Below are 21357 nucleotides of genomic sequence, written 5' to 3'. Positions count from 1 at the left end.
CTGAAGCTCCACTGAACTCAGTTGTACTACCCAGCTGGATAAAGTTACTCACAATTTGTTAATATTTGCAGGATCAGGGTTTAAATTTGACATAGTGTGCGAGTGCATACGCACACATCCTACCTATATTAATAACTACTGCTTGTTCAATATGCAAATGACACTTTTCCAAAAATAAATGTCAACTAAACAAAGTTCAACATTTATTCTGTTACACTTCAAAGTAACAATATTATTCTGTTTGTTAAAATTATGTGTACTGATGTTGATTGTTGCAAGCAATAAAAATAAATAAAATAAAACTAGCATATTAGAAAAAATTATTATAGCCTAGAAAAGCACTGCTCAAGTTTCTAATTGGAAAAATGCTACCCCATCCTTTATGTCAAAGGGTGGTTGTCCTTCTGTTTCAGTAGTGTAGGATTGAGCCCATACTGAGCAATCAGATATTCAGTTCAAAGACAAATCAGGCATTCTTGTTAAACTTGTATGTATAGTACAACTTTAACACTGCCTATTTTGTTTTCTGTATATAGGTCCTGAACCAAAGTTCACTGAAGTCAACAGGAGTCTTTGACTTAAGTGGGCTTTGGATTGGGCCCATGAATCCTAGCTACTTCTAGGGAAGAGACAGCATCAAAATATGGCCTCCCCTTCCAAAATATTTTTAAATTTTTTTTTCAACTCTCTGCAAAAAAAAAAAAAAAAAAAGCTCAGAACAAAAACTGCATGCAAAATAGGTAAACCTACTTTGTCCTTACCTGGAATTCTTGTACAAGGGTAACATAGCAGGGACACATTGTTTTGCTAACATAACAGCAGTTTGTCATATTGCCCATTTATTCAATATGAGTGACTCAGAGGTCAGAAACACTCTCCCATAGCCGGTGAGTCAATAGCAATAAATCTTTAAAAGAAACTTTAAATCTATACTATCAGGACTGGCAACTATTAACAGGTGCAACCACTGGTAAAATTATTCTAAAATGCTTGCCATCTTAAACTAGCCAAGTTTTGTGGTTCTAGCTAAAAGCTTCATGAAGGATTAAAACAGTGTTTGTTTATAGTCTTGTCTGAAAAGCTCTCAAAACACTTCAGAGTACATAAATTATACAAGATCATAAACATACACAATGTGTGTTATGGAGTGGATATCCCTTTTCCTTGCTGAATTAGGTGTGTAAAGCATTCATGTCTTTCATTAGCAGTTATTCTTAGAACATATAAGAGAAGAAGAGCTTTTTATGTAGGTCTCAGTTGAGCTGATGATGGAACAGGTCAGGCAGGAGGGTTTCGGTGCTTATGGAACAGGCCATTAGTTAAATTATATTGATGCTTGTTTGAATAATACGAATTGCTTAGAATGTGATATAAATGTTATAAAAGCCTGAATAAACCCAGTTATGTTATCAGTCAAATAGAATGCAAACTTTTCAGATAATGAACTGTATCTTCCTCTGCCATCCCTGCTAGGGTCTTTGAGTGCTTTTGCAATCCAAGTAAGTCATTATTGTCATATCTGATCTTTATTTAAATTCACTTCGTCACCAAAATACCTTTTTGGAGCATAGACAATTCAGAGCCTAATATTTCCATCCTGCAGAAAAACCCTCAGGAGGGAAAAAGTGATCTGAAAGCTCCAAGCTTAAATTTTTATAGAGTATTTCCAGGAGCCCCAACATGGTATAAAAACTCCAGGGGTGTTGAAAATATTTACCGGACCTCTGCTTTGGACAGCTCCGGCTGAATAAGCCCTGGAAAGCTCTCTGAGACTAAACTCACCAAGTTTGAGGAATGTTTCTCTCCGTAGGAGAAATCTGGATCTGTAAATAGGGGGCAAGTGCTACAGTCTTCAAATACTGGAGACCAGCAGATTTGAGGGGAACACAGGATCTAAAGATATAGAATCCAGAGTATCAGTAGGGAGCACTGGCTTTGCTGCATGTCTCCCTGACTTGCTCCTCTTGGCAGCATAACTTCCTCAGAAATTGTGCTGCCATTCAGTTGACCCGTGCCCTAATCTCTGCTTTCCCCTAAAGATATAGCTACCAAGCTTTGTGCGACATTTCCTGAAAGTGATCTAATTAGCTAACTTACATATTGCCATATAACCAGAAACTTCCATTAAAATTGCATGTGATTCAGCATTAGTGAAAGTTATCAGTTTAACAGCTCTAGGAAATGAAGTCTGCAGCTTATCTACAAGGTAGTGATAGGGCAAGTTTGCCATACACTGTCCTGCCAGAATGGTTCTACCCAAACCATTAGGAGTAACAAAGCTTGTTCAGGCTCCACAGTCTATACAATTCTTGGCCTTTTTGCTGACTGAGTCTGCCACTTAGTACAAACTGTGATGGTGAATCTGTCACGTGGGAGCTAGAACTGAGGCCCATCAAACTATAATCTCAGATAGCGGCCACCGAACATCTATTAGATCGGATAGGAACAACTTCATTCTTTACAGTGGTTTGCCAGATTCAGACTGGTGGCCTACAGATGACAGGCACTGAAGCCTACTAGGTACACCCTGACACATCCAGGTCTCCAATAAATGCTAACAGAAGGGGGGTCGTTATATGCACATTTGGCAGTGAGGCCTATTACTAAAGTTGCCTGACACTTCCCATTGTAAGACTCTGTTTTCAGTTTTTCATAACTACCAAACTTTTAATCATTTGGGCTGAAATTTTCCATGCCAAGTATTTGCCCCAGTCGGGATTTTTGAAGTTTCAACCAAATGATGCAAGATTTCTAAGAACAAGGTTAGGGGAAAATACATAATTTTTTTCATGTTAAATGAATTCTAACAACTGTTTCATTGAGAAGCTCTAACTCCCTCCTGCTCTGGAATAGAGACTTGAAATTTGGAAAGGTCTTTTTGCTAGGGGTGAGCCTTTTGCTGTTCCTGTGACAATCCGCCCAAATTTGGGCAAGTTACAAGCCTTTGAGAAATCTAAGATGCACTCATTAAGAGTTTAGTTTTTTATACCCTTTAATAAACAAGTGCTGTCATTGCTAATTAGTGGACCCTAGTTAAGGTCAGATGAAGCAGTTTCTGACAGTCAATTATTTACTGCACCTGGTGCCCAATTAACCATGTTTTATATCTATTACTTCACCCTAAACCTTAATTAAGATAATTCTGGTATTTTAAGGGGTCACTACAAGTTTAACACAACTCTTCTTTCTCCTGATTGCATTATATACTGGCTAGAACACAGTCCCCTCCAGAGTGTGGAATGGAACCCAAGATTCCTGAGTCTCATCAGCATTACTTTGGTGTCAGCAAATACCTGTGAAAGCCACTGATGTGTCCCATCCCCAATGGAGCTGGTCCACTTGTGTATGTGTATGCGAGGCCTTTCCCCAACAAAATAGCTGATGGTCTACAGGCAATTACTCTGGACTTTGAGCCAGGAGATAGAGTTGTAGGTTTACCTCTTCTATATTACTGCTATCATTTCCTCCATTAGCTTGAGTGGCAGAGGTCTGCGTAGTGCATCTAAAGGTTCCATTTCTGCTTAAAGCACTCAAAAGTCAGGAAATGCAGGAGTTATGTTTGCCTAATTCAGCCCCGTTGTGAATATGTATTATGATACAGCTTTTATTACATGATGGCTTCTCAAAGTCCCACCCAACCCCACATTTCCATGATTCTATGGTCACATACTGTTTTTCCAATATAATTATCAGCATGATTTATTAGCACAGGCATATGCACAGCAGAGAGCTCTACTACTCGAGCTAAAGAACTAACTTGTAGTAGAAGTAGGCTTAGTCACAAGGTGGACCAAGGCTTAGATTGACAGCACCTGTGATCCTATGCCAATGAGTTACAAATCTGTTAATGAACTATCAGGATTCCTGGAGCATATTTATTCTGAAAGGCATAGTGGCGAAGAAGATGAGGCTTCAGTTTGTCATATTAGAGATCTCAGTTATATTTCCTAGTAGGAATATAAGGCCTAGCATAAATATTACCATCACTCTGTGGAAGAGGTGAATCTACAGCTCTATTTCCTGGTTCAAAATCCTGTGTGATTTTTTTCCTCTAGTCTGTAGGATATTTTGTGGGAAAAGGCCTCACGCTCATATGTACACTTTATTCGAGATGCAAGCAGGCATAACAGGATTGCTGAATATGTGACTATCAAAAATAGTCTAGTCCACACTATGGCTTTGAAAGACCTATATAATTTAATTTAAAAACTTTTAAGGTATGAGAAGTAATTATTGCACAGCTGCTGTGTCTGACTATAGAATTGCTATTGCTTTCTCCCTGGATTAGTAATGTGGTATCAGGCCAAATCATTAGGCCTGATAATTTGATGACAAGAATTTTTGGCTGCTCTAGTTAAAGAATCTGGTATCTGTTTTTAACACACCATACAACAACCCATTTATGTTGTAGTACAGTGTGTAAGGAAAAATCCCTATGTGCCTGGTTTTTCCCTCAATAAATTAAAGTCCCTTGTTCTTTGTGACCCTGGGGCTGCTTCCCAAATATAGTTCCAAACATATAGGTCTCGTTCACCATAATCCTTGAACACAGTTGAAAAGATCAAATCATTTTCTTATTTTTGCAGCTAAAAAACTGGTATCTTGCCTCTAAAACATTACTTTGACCCAATACTGAAACAAGACTGACCCCTGGTGGTCATGGTTTATGTTTCTCTGAATGATTTTCTCATTCTCTGGGAAAGACAGAAGTGTTCCTCTTCTGGGAAGGTATTTGGGGAATGTATTAGATACTTTTTCTAAATACACTGCATCATTGATGGATGGGGTAAAAAGAACACTATTTTGGAAGATTAAGTTTGCAAATTGCAACATGTTTTGGGCTTCAGTACAATACCTTTGGGAGTATGTTTAAAAAATACTCATTTCCTGACTGAAATTGACCAGTTTTAATATTATTGCATGATGAAGAGAATATCTGAAACTCAGGCCACAGTAATTAAAAAAATACTATCACTTCTCCTATTCGATGGCCTAGAATTGATCTTTCCTAAATTTGCAACCCTATAAATAGTGGAACCCTATAATAGAGGGGTCTAAAACTGGTCATCAAGAAAGAGATCTCTCAATATGGAATCAAAAAAGCTAAGAACATTGGGAAGACAGAGAATCTATAAAATCATGACTGGTGTGGAGAAAGTAAATAAGGAAGTGTTATTTATTCTTCCTCATAACACAAGAACTAGGGGTCACCAAATGAAATTAACAAGCAGCAGGTTTAAAATGAACAAAAGGAAGTATTTCTTCACACAATGCATAGTCAACCAGACAGGCAGGGATTGCTGTTTGTCAGACGCTGGGAATGGGCCATGAGATGGATCACTTAATGATTACCTGTTCTGTTTATTCCCTCTGAAGCACTTGGCATTGGCCATTTTCAGAAGACAGGATACTGGGCTAGATGGACCATTGGTCTGATCCAGTATGGCTATTCTTATGTTAAAGTGGATTTGAAACACTACTGTTCTGATTAGGTAGTGTGTTACACCTACTTTACACTCACTCTGTACAGGTGTAAATGACAATGCAAGATGTAAAGCAGCTGAGAATCAGGCCCATTGTGACAGATTCTGTTTAAAAGTAGATGCCTGGGAACGTTACTAAAACATGATTTGATTGTATCCACGATGGCTGGCCAGTTTGTGTTAGAAATAATTTTAACTTGAGCTGTGTTTAAAAGCTGTCCTGAGCCCTGCCTGGCCATGCAGCAGTGGGGTCGGGGCCTTTGAGTAGGAGCTCTATGGGACTGACTACAGTGCAGCTGGGAGCAAGCCTCCCAGGATATTTCTACACTGCAATAAAACACCCATGGCTGGCCTGGGTCAGCTGACTCTGGCTCATGGTGTTCGGGGTGGATGCAATGTAGACATATCCTTAGTCTTCTCAACACTAGACATGTAGCACTATATTGCCAACATCAAGTGGTAACAAATCAAGAGTGAAGCATCGCTCCCTCCACCCACCCCCACCCCCCCCAAAAAAAAAAAACTTGGTGGTTTGAGGATAATTAATGGGACACACTAATACCAGAGTACAAAAATATATCAGAAAGACAGAATAAGTCACACTGGTGGGTGAGTGGCTCTATGTATGAAAGAAAGTGTAGAATAAAATGAAGTAAAAATCTTAAATGAACCAAACTGTACCATAGACTCTCTGGATAGTAATTCCAAGCTTGAATAATAAGAATATAACAGTGGGGATATACTACTAACCATCTGACCAGGATGTGTTAATAGTAACTGTGAAATACTCAGGGAGATTAGAGAAGCTATAAAAATCTCAATAATAATGGGGGATTTCTAATATCCCCATACTGACTGGTACATATCACCTCAGGATGGGATGCAGAGATAAAGTGTCTTGACACCTTTAATGATTGCTTCTTGGAGCAGCTAGTCCTGGAACCCACAAGAGGAGAGGCAATTCTTGATTTAATCCTATATGGAGCACAGGATCTAATCCAAGAGGTGAATATAGCTGAACCATTTGATAATAGTGACCATAACATAATAAAATTTAAAATCCCTGGGGGTGGTGAGGGGGACGATGACACCAAAGCAGCCCACCCCAGTAATTTCAGAAAGGGGAACTACACAAAAATGAGAAAGTTAGTTAAACAGAAATTAAAAGATACAGTACCAAAAGTGAAATCCCTGAAAACTGAATGGAAACTTTTTAAAGACATCATTATAGACGCTCAATTTAAATGTATACTTCAAATTAAAAAACATAATAAGAGGACCAAAAAAGTGTTCCTGTGGCTAAACAACAAAGTAAAAGAAGTAGTTAGAGTCAAAAGGTATCCTTCAAAAAGTGGAAGTCAAATCCTATCGAGGAAAATAGAAAGGAGCATAAACTCTGGCAAGTGAAGTGTAAAAATATAATTAGGAAGGCCAAAAAAGAATTTGAAGAACAGCTAGCCAAAGACTCAAAAAGTAGCAGCAAAATTTTTTTAAGTACATCAGAAGCAGGAAGCCTGCTAATCAACCAGTGGGGCCACTGGACAATCTAGATGCTAAAGGAGCACTTAAGGAAGATAGGTGACAAATCTGAGGAACTGTCCAAGATTGAGATGTTATTAGAGGAGGCTTTGGAACAAATTGATAAATTAAACAGTAATAAATCACCAGGAACAGATGGTATCCATCCAAGAGTTCTGAAGGAACTCAAATGTGAAATTGCAGAACTACTTACTGCGGTATGTAACCTATCATTTAAATCAGCTTCTGTACCAGATGACTGGAGAATAGCTAATGTGACGCCAATTTTTTAAAAAGTATCTAGAGGTGATCCCAGCAATTACAGGCCAGTAAACTTAACTTCAATTATCCGGTAAACTGTTTGAAACTATAGTAAAGAACAGAATTATCAGACGCATAGATGAACACGATTTGTTAGGGAAGAGTCAACATGGTTTTTGTAAAGGGAAATCATGTTTCACCAATCTACTAGAATTCTTTGAGGGGGTCAACAAGCATGTGGACAAGGGTTATCCAGTGGATACAGTGTACTTAGATTTTCAGAAAACCTTGGACAACATCCCGCACCAAAGGCTTTTAAGCAAAGTAAGCAGTCTTGGGATAAGAGGGAAGGTCCTCTCCTGGATCAGCATCTGGTTAAAAGATAGAAGACAAAGAGTAGAAATAAATGGTCAGTTTTCAGAAAGAAGAGAGGTAAATAGGGGTCTGTAGTGGGATCAGTACTGTCCAACATATTCATAAATGATCTGGAAAAGGGAGTAAACAGTGAGATGGCAAAATTTGCAGATGATACAAAACTACCCAAGATAGTTAAGTCCAAAGCAGACTGCGAAGAGTTACAAAGGGATCTCACAAAACTGGGTGACTGGGCAACAAAATGGCAGATAAAATTCAGTTCATTTGATAAATGCGAAGTAATGCATATTGGAAAACATAATCCCAACTATACATACAAAATGATGGGGTCTATATTAGCTGTTACCACTCGAAAAAGAGTTCTTGGAGTCATTGTGGGTAGTTCTCTGAAAACATCCGCTCAGTTGCAGCAGCAGTCAAAAAAGTTAATGTTGGGAATCATTAGAAAAAGGATAAATAATAAGACAGAAAATAACATATTGCCTCTTTATTAATCAATAGTATGCCCACATCTTGAATACTGTGTGCAGATCTGATTGCCCCATCTCAAAAATTATACCTGTTCTGTTTATTCCCTCTGAAGCATCTAGCATTGTCTAGTGTCAGAAGGCAGGCTACTGGGCTTGATGGACCCAATATGGCCCTTCTTATGTTAAAAACATAACATTTAAAAAAAGTGATGTTCTTTGTACTTGACTGCTTATTTTTAGCCTTTAAGGGTTTATTTTTAAACTTTTCATAAGGGTGAGATACTTTAAAAAAGTGAAACTGAGATTCTCACATCATCACAACAATGTAAGGGTGGAAGGGACTTTGAGAAGTCATCAAGTCCAGCTCCCTGCCCTGTGGCAGCACAAAGCAAACCTAGGCAGTACCTGACAAGTGTTTGTCCAACTTGTTTTTTAAAGCATCCAATAATGGGCACTCCATGGCCTTCCTTGATTAACTCCACAGCTTAACTATCCTTTAGTTAGGAAAAACTTTCTAATAGGTAACCTAAATCTCCCTTGCTGCAGATTGAGCCCATTACTTCTTGTCCTACCATCAATAGACATGGAGAACAATTGAATCCCGTCCTCTTTATAATAGCCCTTTTCATATTGGAAGGCAGTTAGCAGGTTGCGCTTCAGTCCTTTTCTCAAGATTAAATGTGTCGTTTCTTCAACCTTTCCTCATAGCTCAAGTTTTCTAAACCTTTTATCATTTCTGTCGCTCTCCTCTGGACTCTTTCCAATTTGTCAACATGCTTCCTAAATTGTGGTGCCCAGAATTGAACCCAGTACTCCGGCTGGGGCCCCACCAGTTGCAAGTAGAGCAGGATAATTAATTACCTCGTGCATCTTACATAGAACCCACCAGTTAGCACACTCTTGAGTCACAGCCTTTTTTTGTCGCTGTGTCACATCTATGACTCGCAGTCAGTTTCTGGTCCACTGTAACCCTCACACCCTTTTCAGCAGCACTACCACCTAGACATTATTCCCCATTTTGTAGTCCGGGATTTGATTTTTTCCTTCCTCATAAGGTGACCACAGGAGCTGGGGCTTGATCCAAAGACCAGGAGCAGATGTTCGAGGCACCTTTGCCACCCAGACATCACACACACAGTTAACGTGGCAGGCGCGTCGGCACGAGCCGCACCCCAACCAAGAAAGGGGCGTGACTGAGAGGGTCTTTCGCTAGCAACCCCGCCTAGCTCCCTCTCTCGCTACTGTGTATAGCTGCGGCACGACAGCACGATCCTGTTCCCCTCCTGGGTCTGTCTCCCGGCTGCTGTCCACACTGCCCCGCCCAGCCCCGCCCCGGCGGCTGTGGGCTGTTCCTACTCCTGCACCCCCTCCCGCTACCCTACCGCCGGACCCGCTCGCTCTCCCGGCTGTTCTTACTACTGCATCCCGTCCCTCCGACTGCCTGGCTCGTTCGCACGCAGGCGGCTATTGCCAGGCCCGCTCGCCTGCGCTCTCTCGGCTGTTCCTACTAGTACACCCTCTCCCCCTGCTGTTCCTACGACTGCCCGCCCCTCCCTCCGGCTGTGCTTCAGGGTGCCTCGCTCCTCCTCTCGCGGCCGCTTCCTACTTCTTGTTTTCCTCGCGAGACCGCTAGTGGCGCGCGCTCGGCACACATTTGAAGAGGCAACGGCTAATAATAATAATAATAATAACGGCCGCGGCGCGGACTCTCCGGGCTGTTAGTGAGGCGCAGCCAGGCCCGGGCGGGGGGCTGACCCCGACCGACTCGATTGATCAGCGCTTCCTGGGACGGGGCAGGTGAGAGGCGCCCGCTCCCCGGCAGAGGAGGGGGATGTTACCGCCTGAAGAGCTCCCTTGTGTCGCCCGACACCCGCGTCTGGGGGTGGCCCGGTCGGTCTGGGCACGCGGGGCCCCGCAGCTGCCCCGCTTCCTTCCGGGTGGAGAAGCGCTGGGGGGAGCTGCCCTCGCCCCATTGCAGCGGCGCAGGGTCGCTCCCCGCTGGCCTGGGCAGGCTCTTGCCTCCAGCACTCCTGCGACCCGCCCCGGGTGTAGGCCGGGGGGCTGGGGGGAAATCAGTAGAGACTCTGCGGAGAGATTGGGGGACTTTTACTTTCTGTGAGCGGCAGACAGTCAGTTCCTCCAGCGATGCTGGCAGCTCCAGGCTTGGCCCGAACGGTCCGGGGGCGTTAGCAGGGCTGCGTGGGGGTGTGGGCACTGCGGCGATCCCGAAACGGCCCCAGCGCCCCTGGTGAATGACGTGCTCGTGTCTCCCCAGCCATGGGAGCGGAGAAGAAGCTGCTGCGAATCAAAGAGGCGTTCCAGCTGGCTCAGAAAGCTCATCAGAACCATGCGAAGCTAGTGGTGGCTTTGAAGCGGACCTACAGTCAGGTGAATGTCCCCCTAGGGCTTGGCCCCACGAGGAACAAAGGTGGAGGGAACGCATTTTAAAGTGCGAGTTGAACTAAGGGCTGTCACCAACCTCGGCGCCTTCCACTCCAAAGGCAATGTGTGCTGCTTTTGAGTGGCCCAGTGGATAAAGCACTGAACTAATTGGGGTCTAGTCCCAGCTCTGCCACTGGCCTGCTGGGTGCCCATGGGCAAGTTACTTCCCCACCCCGTGCCTCAGTTTCCCCATATTAAAATAGGGATAATAATACTGACTCCCATGTGATGTGTGCACCACCCCTTCAGGGAGGCTAGCCCCCTACCATTCCCCCATCCACTCTAGCTGCCCGGCCTGCTGAAGCAGCCCCAAGCCCTGGCCAGCAATGTACCAGGTGGTGCGGGGGCCTCTGGGAATGCCTTCCAAGGGGAGCAGTGGGGGCAAAAAACCAAGCTGGCTTCAGACTGAGCTTGATAAGTTTATGGAGGAGATGGTATAATGGGACAGCCTAATTGGGCAATTAACTGATCTTTGACTACTAGTGGTAAATATACCCAATGGCCTGTGATGGGATGTTAGGTGGGGTGGGTTCTGAGTTACTACAGAGAATTCTTTCTGGGTGTCTGGCTAATGTATTGCCCAGATGCTCAGGGTTTATCTGATTGCCATATTTGGGGTCGGGAAGGAATATTCACCAGGGCAGACTGGCATAAGGGGATTTTCACCTTTCTCTGCAGCATGGGGCATGGGTCACTTGCTGGTGGATTCTCTCTACCATGAATTCTTTAAACCATGATGTGAGGACTTCAGTAACTCAGTCATAGGTCAGGGGTCTAGCACAAGACTGGGTGGGTGATGTTCTGTGGCCTGCATTGTGCAGGAGGTCAGACTAGGTGATCAAAATAGACTCATAGACTTTAAGGTCAGAAGGGACCAACGGGCAGAGCAGGGATGGGGTCACCACGCCCCAGGTATCTCGTGGCAGATCGGCGGTAGCTGCGCCAGAGCTAAGCCTCCTCTGGTCTATTATACCTGCTACTCATACTGACTCCCTTTATAAAACATGTTGAGATATGTGGATGAAAACCAAACTAGATATTATTATTTTTCAATCTTCCTTTCTCTAACAAATGCAGCATGTACATTAAAAAAAGCAAACAAAGCTCTATCAATACAATACACTGCATTGCACACACAATTCTCACTTGGGAAGATGAGAGAGAGAATGAACTACATGTGACAGATATTGGAAGAACCTAGGTAGTACAGAGATGAAGGTGGTTTGAGAACCTCTATAGATTAGAATAGTGTAGACAGACCAAGTTGTAGTTTTAACATGTTAGCTTGTTGAGGTGAACTGTAAGGGTGAACCCTAAAGTTCAAACTATGGTACAGATTGTGACAGCTCAATTATTAAACAGGGTATTTTGCTGAGAGTACATTATGCAGTGGATCTGCATTTGCTGCTTGCTGCTTTAGACCTATGAAGACCTAAATGGGAGCTGCCTATCCAAGAGACCACTTCTTTCCTTTTCTGTGATTCTGTCATGGAAAGATTGTTAATGTTCTGTGCTTGATGTATTTCAGCTGAAGGATAAAATGGTTTTTCATGAGGAGTTTGTTCATTACCTTAAGTATCCTATGATGATCTACAAGCGTGAACCAGCAGTGGAACAAGTGATAAATTTTGCAACTAAGTTTGTTACTTCATTTGATCAGCTGGAAGAAGAAGAGGAAGATAACTCACTTCTGAGTTATTTGTTTAATTTTCTGCTTGAGGTACCATGACAGCATTTATCAAATAATTAATGTGATGGTAAAATCTACATCTAAGGGAAAAACTTGCATTGTAATCCACTTACCAAGTGGAACACCATATAAATATAAGGTCTGATCTACACTTAAGTTTTACCAACATAGCTAGGTTTGGGGAGTAAATTTTTTTTTGGTTTTTTTTTGCCTGATGTAGTTATGCCAGTAAAGCCCTAGTACAGATGCACTTATATCCGTATAAAAGTGCTTATGCCAGTATCATTTATGCCAATTCTCCAGATAGGCATAAACTAATCAATCTGTTATAAGCACTGTCATACAGATATATTATATCTGAACTAGGAGAGTTTGGTTGGTTTAAGTATACCAGTGTAGTTAAACCAGATAAACTTTCTAGTGTAGATCTGGCCTAAATAGGGCATTTGTTATTGTACTATTTTATTATTATTTTAATGGAACTCAAGTGTTCCAATAACAAGAAATCACAAATAGAAGCATGTTTGCTTTTGAAATTGCTAGCTTCAGAAAACTAAAATTTTTTGTTTTGGGGGAGGACCTTGTCCATATGACTAAGCTGACCAATCAAAATTGGTAATGCTAAAACCAAATTAATTTTTTTTCACATTTTCAAACAACAAATAGGCTCTTTGTGTTCAATTTTGGTTCATTTGGGGCTGGGAGGAAGCATGTTGTAGTTAGTGTTGTATAATACTTATTGGGAAATCCTTGTTTATTTGCAGCTTAAGGCCCAAATCCTGTAAAAACTGACCTTAACTTTACTACCGTGATTTCAGTGGGACTGTTCACAGTAGTAAATTTAAGCATGTGTGTAAGTCTTTGCAGAATCACAGTCAAACATAAACAAAAAAGTTGTGTGATTTCATGGCTATGGAGTAAAAATATGTATTTGTTGTATACACACAGTATTTACATGGACATGATGTATAGCCAATGTAAAAATGAGGAAAAGTTGTATGTGATGTGTAACTTGTTTATTATGTCGTAACTCAAAATTATAACCTTTTGGACACTGTCTTGATGACATTTTGTTTTTAGTCTCACAAAGCGAACAGCCATGCTGTTAGGCTTCGAGTGTGCCAGCTTGTTAATAAGCTTTTGGGAAGTATGCCGGAGAATGCCCAGATTGATGATGATCTCTTTGATAAAATTAATGACGCCATGCTAATTAGACTGAAGGATAAGATTCCAAATGTGAGAATCCAAGCTGTACTGGCATTGGCTAGACTTCAGGATCCCAGTGATGAGAACTGTTCTGTGGTTAATGGTGTGTTATGTACCTTTTTATCTTTTTTTTAGTAAGCACAATTGACTTAATTTCTTCTAAAAATTTTCTTTGTAAGTATTGACTAAAATGTAAATACTATACAAAAATGTAGCTGTTTACCAATTCTAGCAATGCAATAATACATTTTAATGCATATATATTTGTAGAGGATAGAAAATCTTTGAGACTGACACTTTGAAATTTAACATATTTAACTAGTTTACCTAGCATCATCAAAGTGCTATGTAGTAAAACACAAATTAAAAATAAAAATGTTAGCCCAATAGACTGCCAACCAAAATATCAAACCAAGTGTCGCCCTCAGTAATATTGCACTGTCAAATAAAAAGCATTTTAAATGTACACAAAAGAAAAGGTTGAGCGAAATGGGGTTAACAGATACAAGAATGAAAAGTAAAACAAAGGAGAGGGCCCCAAAAAATCAGGATAAGCCTGTCAAAACAAGTGGGCCTTCTGTTGTGCTCTGAAGACAGCTAGCGAAGATTACAGATCTTTGTCTATAGGGGAGAGTTCCATAATCAAAAACCCTGAACTGAAAGTTCTGCTTGAGGCAAGCTAGGGGCTGGGAACCTTAACTGACACAAAAAGTTGTTATAGTTAGGGCCTACAATGTTATATAAAGTGCCTATAGGATAAGGGTTGTACAGAGAATTTTTAATTGAACTATTTCTCACATTGTGTTTGCAGGAGTCTCTAGATGGATTTTATTTTATTGTGATGTAAATATTACAAGTTTTTAAGAATCACTTCATGCTAATGACTTATTTTCTTTGCAGTTTACAACACTTTGCTTGAAAATGATTCAAATTCAGAAGTGAGACGTGCAGTGTTGTCATGTATTGCCCCATCAGCTAAGACTTTGCCAAAAATTGTAGGCCGCACTATGGATGTAAAAGAGGCTGTCAGAAAACTGGCATATGAGGTAAACAGGTCTCTTAATTTCAGTTCCAAAGTGTTAAGTGACTTAGTATATTTTTGTAATAAAGCTTTTAAGGTATTTCCAGTATGAAAAGTAGCTAAAAAGGCTAGTATGTTCAGTTACCAGAAAAATCACTGCATAAGAGAGCGATATATTAGAGGAATCTTTCAAGTGGCATTTCCTGAATCTTTAGCAGAAATAGTCAATTTTTTCCTTCATGGAGCTCTATTGTAAAAGTTGCCCATGGTAGAATACATGGGTTCTAGAGTCCAACTCTTCAGGAATAGAAAGCATAAATAGTCCACCCCCTCATTACCTATTAATCTCTCTCTACCCATGAGTGAGTGTGGTTGTGAATCATACTTTATATCTGTATATATAGGTATTGTTTCCTAAACCTGGCTCTTGTTAGAGTTACATTTGTTTTGATGTGGTATTTGTTTGGAGTGTGCTTTTTGTACTATTGTAATATGAATGGTAATATTGCGATAGCACCCAAATATGCTAGTTGCTGTACTGCCAAAGGGGAAAATGCTTCCTGCTTCAAAGAGCTTATAGTCTGAAGAAACTACCCCATACAAGTAAAATATGTGGAATAATGACTAACAAATGTTATTTTTATCTTAAATAGTTTCACTCAATAAGAGTCCCTCAACAATCTAACTTGTTTTTGAGCTGAATCTCCCTATTGATGGACTTGGAGGGAAAAAAAAGTTGGGTTTAAGTAATGTAGCAGTCTTTTTTGTATCATTATTGACAGGTTTGGCTTCTCTTTAGTGCTTTAAAGGGAAAGTCACTCCTAAACAGTGTATTACTTGTGAATCTCTTTCTGTAAGCCAGGAAGAAAGGAATACTTAAGTTCCAGTTCGGCACTGAGAGCTAAGCAAGCAGAGCTGTGTTGAAGTAAAATGAAGATTTTGAGGGGGGTGCGAGAAGAAAGGGCTCTGTCAAAGCATAGAGGGGTCTGTCTGCTTAGTTATGTTAAGCATCATAGATATTACTGTCTATTAATGTGTCTAGGATTATGGCAAGAGGGCTGATTCATAGTTCTTATGGAAATAATAAATGAACTTTGTATTTGAATTCTTAATCATTCTGTTGGTGTGTTTATCACTCAGCACCATCCTGGGATCTTGAGATATTGAATTTCAAGTTGCTGGATGTAATTTGTAGAAATGCATTTGATAGTCAAATACCATTGTCTGCTTAACTTTTTTTTTAAGGTTTTGGCAGAAAAAGTTCACATGAGAGCTTTATCCATAGCTCAGAGAGTAAAACTATTGCAACAAGGACTTAATGACCGATCTGGTGAGAAAACTATTTGAATTTCTGTGTGTTTGGCTTAATATTGTATCCATTCCTTAAATGTTTGTTTTTCAAGTATTTAAAAAAATACTCTTAAAAAAATGTGGATGATATAGTATAAAAGTAATATGAAGGCAGAACACTATAGGTTGTAGGTACATTATACAGTTCAGTTAGATAATAGAGGATTTCAGGGAGTCCTACAATGTCACACATTTATTTATATGTATAAAATGTGAACTGTTTAATGCAAATTTAGTATTGTGATTTTTACTACGTTTAGCTAGATGTATCAAGCAGAGTAAACTCAGTCCATAATGTTACCAAACATTCCACCCTAGATATGGTGACTAGATCTGATGCCAAATTCAGAAGAGCAATCCTTGTTTACCTAGCTGTAGCTAGGACTTCTCACACCTTCCTATTAATTTAGGAAATGATAACTACTCATCACAAGTAGGTCTGTGTGGACACACATTTTAAAAAAGTTATTTACTGGTGGTAATTGTGGTTCTTCAAGCTGTTTTATCCATGTTTCATGAGTCTATCCCCACTTCATTAGAGTTCATTTCTTTAGATATTCAGAATGTGTGAGAGATAACTGAGAGGTTGAGACTGCTCTGCTGAATGTGGTCTCATGTGGGGAGAAACATGCAGAACACAAGCATGGCCCACAGGACTCTGCTGGTCAAAAGGTTGTAATCTCTCCCATGAAAGGTGTGTGCAGTCCACAAGTGGGATCCACACAGACAAAACATCTAGAAGAACCAGAGTTCTCATAATAACATAAGAATGGCCATATTAGGTCAGACCAAGGGTCCATCTAGTTCAATATCTTGTCTTCTCACAGTGGCTGGTGCCAGATGCTTCAAAGGGAATGAACAGAACAGGACAATTTATTGAGTAATCCATCACCTGTTTGTCCTGTCCCAGCTTGTGACAGTCAGAGGCTTAGGGACACCCAGATCATGGGGTTGCATCCCTGACTATCTTGGCTAATAGCCATTGGTGGATCTATCCACTTACTTACAGTAATGTAAATAACTGTTCTTTTTCTACAGTAGCACTACATCAGTTTTTTGGTGGCTTTTTTATTGTCTTGATGTTTGCATTAGTTTCTAAGAAACCGGATTACCAAAAGTAAATGGGAAACATGGTACTTTATTCTGTGAATATAGATTAAATTCTTCTATGAATAGATGCTGTTAAGGAGGTGGTGCAGAAGAAACTTCTTCAAGCCTGGTTGCAGTTGACTGAGGGGGATGTCTTAGAATTGCTTCATCGGTTGGATGTAGAAAATTGTCCTGAAGTGGCTGTCCCAGTGCTTAATGCCATGTTTTCATTGTCACCACTTGGTGACTTAGTTCAAAACTGCAAAAACCTTGATAACAGGTATGTAAATCAGCTCTGTGTATCTAAAAGATTAAGCGTTTTTCTGTTCAACTTTCAGTATGGGATTTTAGTTTATTGGAGTATTTTTAATGGGAAAAGAGAAGCTGTTGTGTGTAATGGGACATGAAGTCCATAACATTGTGATTATTATATTCTTATCTTGACGGTCTTTAATGTCTATTTTCTCTTTTTTTAATTGCTATTTAAAAGGGTCAATTTCACCAAGTTTAAAACAGTTGAGCCAAATTAGCTCAGAGAATTTAAACCAAAAATTTTCAGTGATAATAGGGAACTGTCTAAGAACATGTTATTGGGTGCCTGAATACCCACAGTCCCAGTATTGAGAGAGAAGGTTACACTGGTTAACAAAAAAGTGTGGTTTAGAGGAGAAGTTAAAGCAGCAATGCAAAATAATATATAGAGCACAAAGGAAAGTTGATAGCAATGAATTTATAATAGAAGCTAGAAATTGTAGAAAATTGATGATGGATGCAAAAGGACACAATAATAACTCTATAGCCAGCAGAGTTAATGACAATAAGGAGCTTGTTTTAAGAAAGTACATTGGGAACAAAAATAATTTTAACAATGGTATTGGTCCATTACTCAATGGAAATGGCAGAATTGTCAATAGTGCAGAAGAGTTAGAAGTGTTTAATAAATTGTTCTGTATGGGGGGGGGGGGGGGGCGGGGGAGACGTAGTCATTCTAAAATGATGATGAAATATTTTCATTCCAATAGTAACTTAAGAGGCTATTAAACAGCAGTTAATATTAAATAGCAGCAACTGAAGTTAGATGTTTTTAAATCAGCAGCTCTGGATAATTTGCATCCAAGAGTTTTAAAAGAGCAGGCTGAGGAACTTTTTGGACTGTCAGTATTTAAAAAAAAAATATATTTTTAATAAGTCTTGGAAGCTTGGAAGTCCCAGAGGACTGCAAGAAAACAAATGATGTGACTATTTAAAAGGGCAAATAGGATGATGAGTAATTAACTTTGACCTTGGGTGAAATAATAAAATGACAGGTAAGGGACTTGATTTAATAAAGAATTAAAAGAGGGCAACATTTGTAGTAGAAAGTGAGAACCTAAAACACAAGGTCTAGTATGACGGGCCAGGGCCTGAGGCCTAAGCCTGAGGCCTGAGCTAAGGCAGCTGTTAAACTCTGTTATTATGAAGCAAAGTTAGCAGAAATAACAGAAACTGGCAAGAATAGAGCTGGTATTGTAGAAATACACATTACAAAAGAAATTCTAGGCACAGAACATCCTGATACCAGGAATGGTACATAGTCATTTCTCAAAAATAACAAGGACATACAACCCCCTTCAAGGTCAAAATAATATGTTTTAATTAAACCATTCTGTACAAAGTAAAGGGTGGTATCTTGCCACGTCAGAGGTGGCAACTACACATGTTAGAGAGCAATATAAAACTTGTTTGTATCAATGTATAAAAGAGGATTTCAAAGGGACTGTCTTTGGCCGAGTGAGGAACGGAAAGTCCTGCCATTTACTGAGCTGATCCACTGTCACACGCATACATGTATTAAATGTACTTTTAGCACATATAGGGTGCTTTTTACTGTGCTTCATCGGCGATAAACCTAGCCTGGTGCCTTCATTACTGAAACAGATCTCTAGTCTTATTGGGTAACTCAATGTGGTTTGCTATATCAGTTATCTGTGCAGAGCTGGGACAGCTTACACGCTAGGAGAACACACGCGCAGCCAACACCTGACAATAGTAATGCCAATCAACATGGGTTTATGGAAAACAGATGTTGCCCAACTAATTTGATATAGTTTTTTTTGATAAGATTAGAAGTTCAGTTGATAAAGGTAATGTTGATGTAATATTTGTAGACTTCGGTAAGGCATTTTGATTAAGAAACTGGAACAATACAAAATCAACATGGCATACACTAAATTTATTTAAAAACTAGCTAACTGATAAATAAGGTTAAGATTTTGTCATGGTTATTTTTGGTAAAAGTCAGGGACAGGTCCTGGGCAATAAACAGTAATTATGAAAGCCTGTAACCTATCCCTGACTTTTACTAAAAATAATTGACAAAATGGGGCTGATTTGGGGTGGGGGATGAGAGCCCAAGCCTTGTGAGAGGGGGAGGTCCAGCACCTGCCACCATTGCGGTTGACAGCTCTGGGGCCTCCCGCTGCAGGTGGTGGCTCAGAGCTGCAGGGCTGCTGTTTGGTGCTCTGGACTTGTGGGGCCCCCTGTGGTGGCTTAGACCTCCAGAGCTCCCCATGGTGGCTCAGAGGTCTGGGTCAGTGGGGGCCCCCCGTAGGGCTGGTGGCTTGGAGCTGCAAGGGCCCCTGTGGCAGCTTGGAGCTCTGGGTTTACAGGGTCCCTCACTGCCCGCGGCAACTGGGGGCTATGGGGTGGACTTTGGCCCTACTGCCCCAGAGCTGAAGCATAAAATGTCTCAGAGATCTCTGGAAATCATGGATTCCATAACATAATCTTAGCCTTACTGATAAGTCTTGAAATTAGAGAGACAAGGGGGGTGAGGCAACATCTTTTATTGGACCCACTTCTGTTGGTGAGAGGACAAGCTTTAAAGCTTATACGGAGTTTTTCAGGTCTGAGAAACTTAATCAGTGTCACCGTTAAATACAATGTGGAACCTCAAAATGTAATTGTAAAATGGGAATCATCACTGAGCAGGTGTCTTTTTATAATGGACTCCGGCAGGGATCAGTTCTTGTCCCTGTGCTATTTAATATTCCTATCGAAGACATGGAAGAAAACAAAATAATCACTGATAACATACAAAAATTGGGAGAGTGGTAAATAATGAAGAGAACAAGCCACTGATACTATGTGATCTGGATTGCTTGGTATGATGGTTGCAAAATGATAACATAGGATGAGATATGTAGGAACAAGGAATGTAGGCCATACTTCCAGGATGGGAGAATTTATCCTGGAAAGCAGTGGAACTGAAAAAGACTTGGCAGTTATGTTGCATAATCAGTTAAATATGAGCTCCCAGTGTGATGCTGTGGCTAAAAGAGGTCCTTGAACCTATAAATGGGACTATAGAGTTTGAGTAAGGAGGTTATATGTATAGGACCATTGGATCTTGAAAAGTGTGTGTGTGTTTGTGCGGGGTGGGGGGTGGGGGTAGTTGATTATTGTAGCAGGGGAGATATGTCTGCGAGTTTTGCATCTGTTGTTCTGACAGGATGTGGTACTCCTTTGAATTGGTATGTCCTGGTATGTGGAGAGCTTGCTTTGGATGATGAGGCTGGGGGTGGTGTTTGAAAGCCAGAAGAGGGGGTTCAAGAAAGATTTCTTTCAGGATGCAAGCATATTTCCATTGCTAAAATGATCAACATCCTCCACAACACACCGTTCAAGATCCATGGGCCCTACATATGCTATGTGGTATACCTCATCCCGTGCACTAAATGCCCCAATAACAACTATGTGGGTGAAACCAGACACTGTGCTCTCAAATGAACTCACATTGGAAAATAAGACAAAAACATATTACCTGTGGGTGAACATTTTTCACAAAGTGATCACTGTATATCTGACCTATCAATCCTCGTGCTCAAAGGAAACCTGCACAACACTTTAAGATGATGAGCCTGGGAGTTTAAATTCATAACTTTGTTAGACACTAAAAAATTAAGACATTGGATTATTGCAACAAATCCACTAACCCCCATCTTATTTCCCCTCCTTTGACTGGAGGGGTGTTAATTGCCTACTTCACCTTGAATGGTCCCTTGAAATATGTATTAACTAATTATGCTAAACAATCTGTTCCACCTTGTATTTAGGTGTGACGCTACCTTTGCAAGACCTGAATAGCTCTGTGCAAGCTTGGATCTTGTCTATAGTACAGGTTACTTCGGTATAAACCACACCCCTGAGTGATGTAAGTTAAACCAAACAAGCGCTGGTGTAGACAATGCAGTGTTTGTGGAAGAGCTCCCACCGACAAAGCTGTTATACTTCGAAAAGACTAGCAGGATCTTATTCAGGGGGAGAAGGCAATATGCCACATTTATTGTACATGTAAGAAAATAAAAAAGCAGTCCTATTCTCTCACACATTTATAAAGTTCTGCAAGCTAGTGTGATATAATTACCAGTCCTTGTATGCGTTGTCGAGCCAGCTTAGTGGCCAACTATGCTG

The 21357-nt window shown here is 40.5% G+C and overlaps 1 protein-coding gene across 2 annotated transcripts in view; it reads left to right on the top strand.

Moving 5' to 3' along the window:
* The first annotated feature begins 9807 nt into the window (after window positions 1-9807).
* NCAPG (non-SMC condensin I complex subunit G) overlaps window positions 9808-21357 on the top strand; it is a 44714-nt gene continuing 33164 nt past the window's right edge. For both annotated transcript variants that reach the window (XM_067530313.1, XM_067530312.1), the window contains exons 1-7: window positions 9808-9904; window positions 10383-10495; window positions 12078-12269; window positions 13320-13548; window positions 14346-14491; window positions 15712-15796; window positions 16993-17185. In XM_067530313.1, the coding sequence (XP_067386414.1) occupies window positions 10385-10495; window positions 12078-12269; window positions 13320-13548; window positions 14346-14491; window positions 15712-15796; window positions 16993-17185 (956 nt within the window). In that variant the 5' untranslated portion in view covers window positions 9808-9904; window positions 10383-10384. The remainder of the gene's footprint in view (window positions 9905-10382; window positions 10496-12077; window positions 12270-13319; window positions 13549-14345; window positions 14492-15711; window positions 15797-16992; window positions 17186-21357) is intronic.

The sequence above is a fragment of the Emydura macquarii genome, unplaced genomic scaffold, assembly GCF_026122565.2.
Source record: "Emydura macquarii macquarii isolate MOO-44397 ecotype Brisbane River unplaced genomic scaffold, CSIRO-AGI_Emac_v2 contig_3062, whole genome shotgun sequence".
Lineage (NCBI taxonomy): Eukaryota > Metazoa > Chordata > Testudines > Chelidae > Emydura > Emydura macquarii.
The sequence above is the reverse complement of the archived record's forward strand: the minus strand, read 5'-3'. Positions and strand labels throughout refer to the sequence as shown.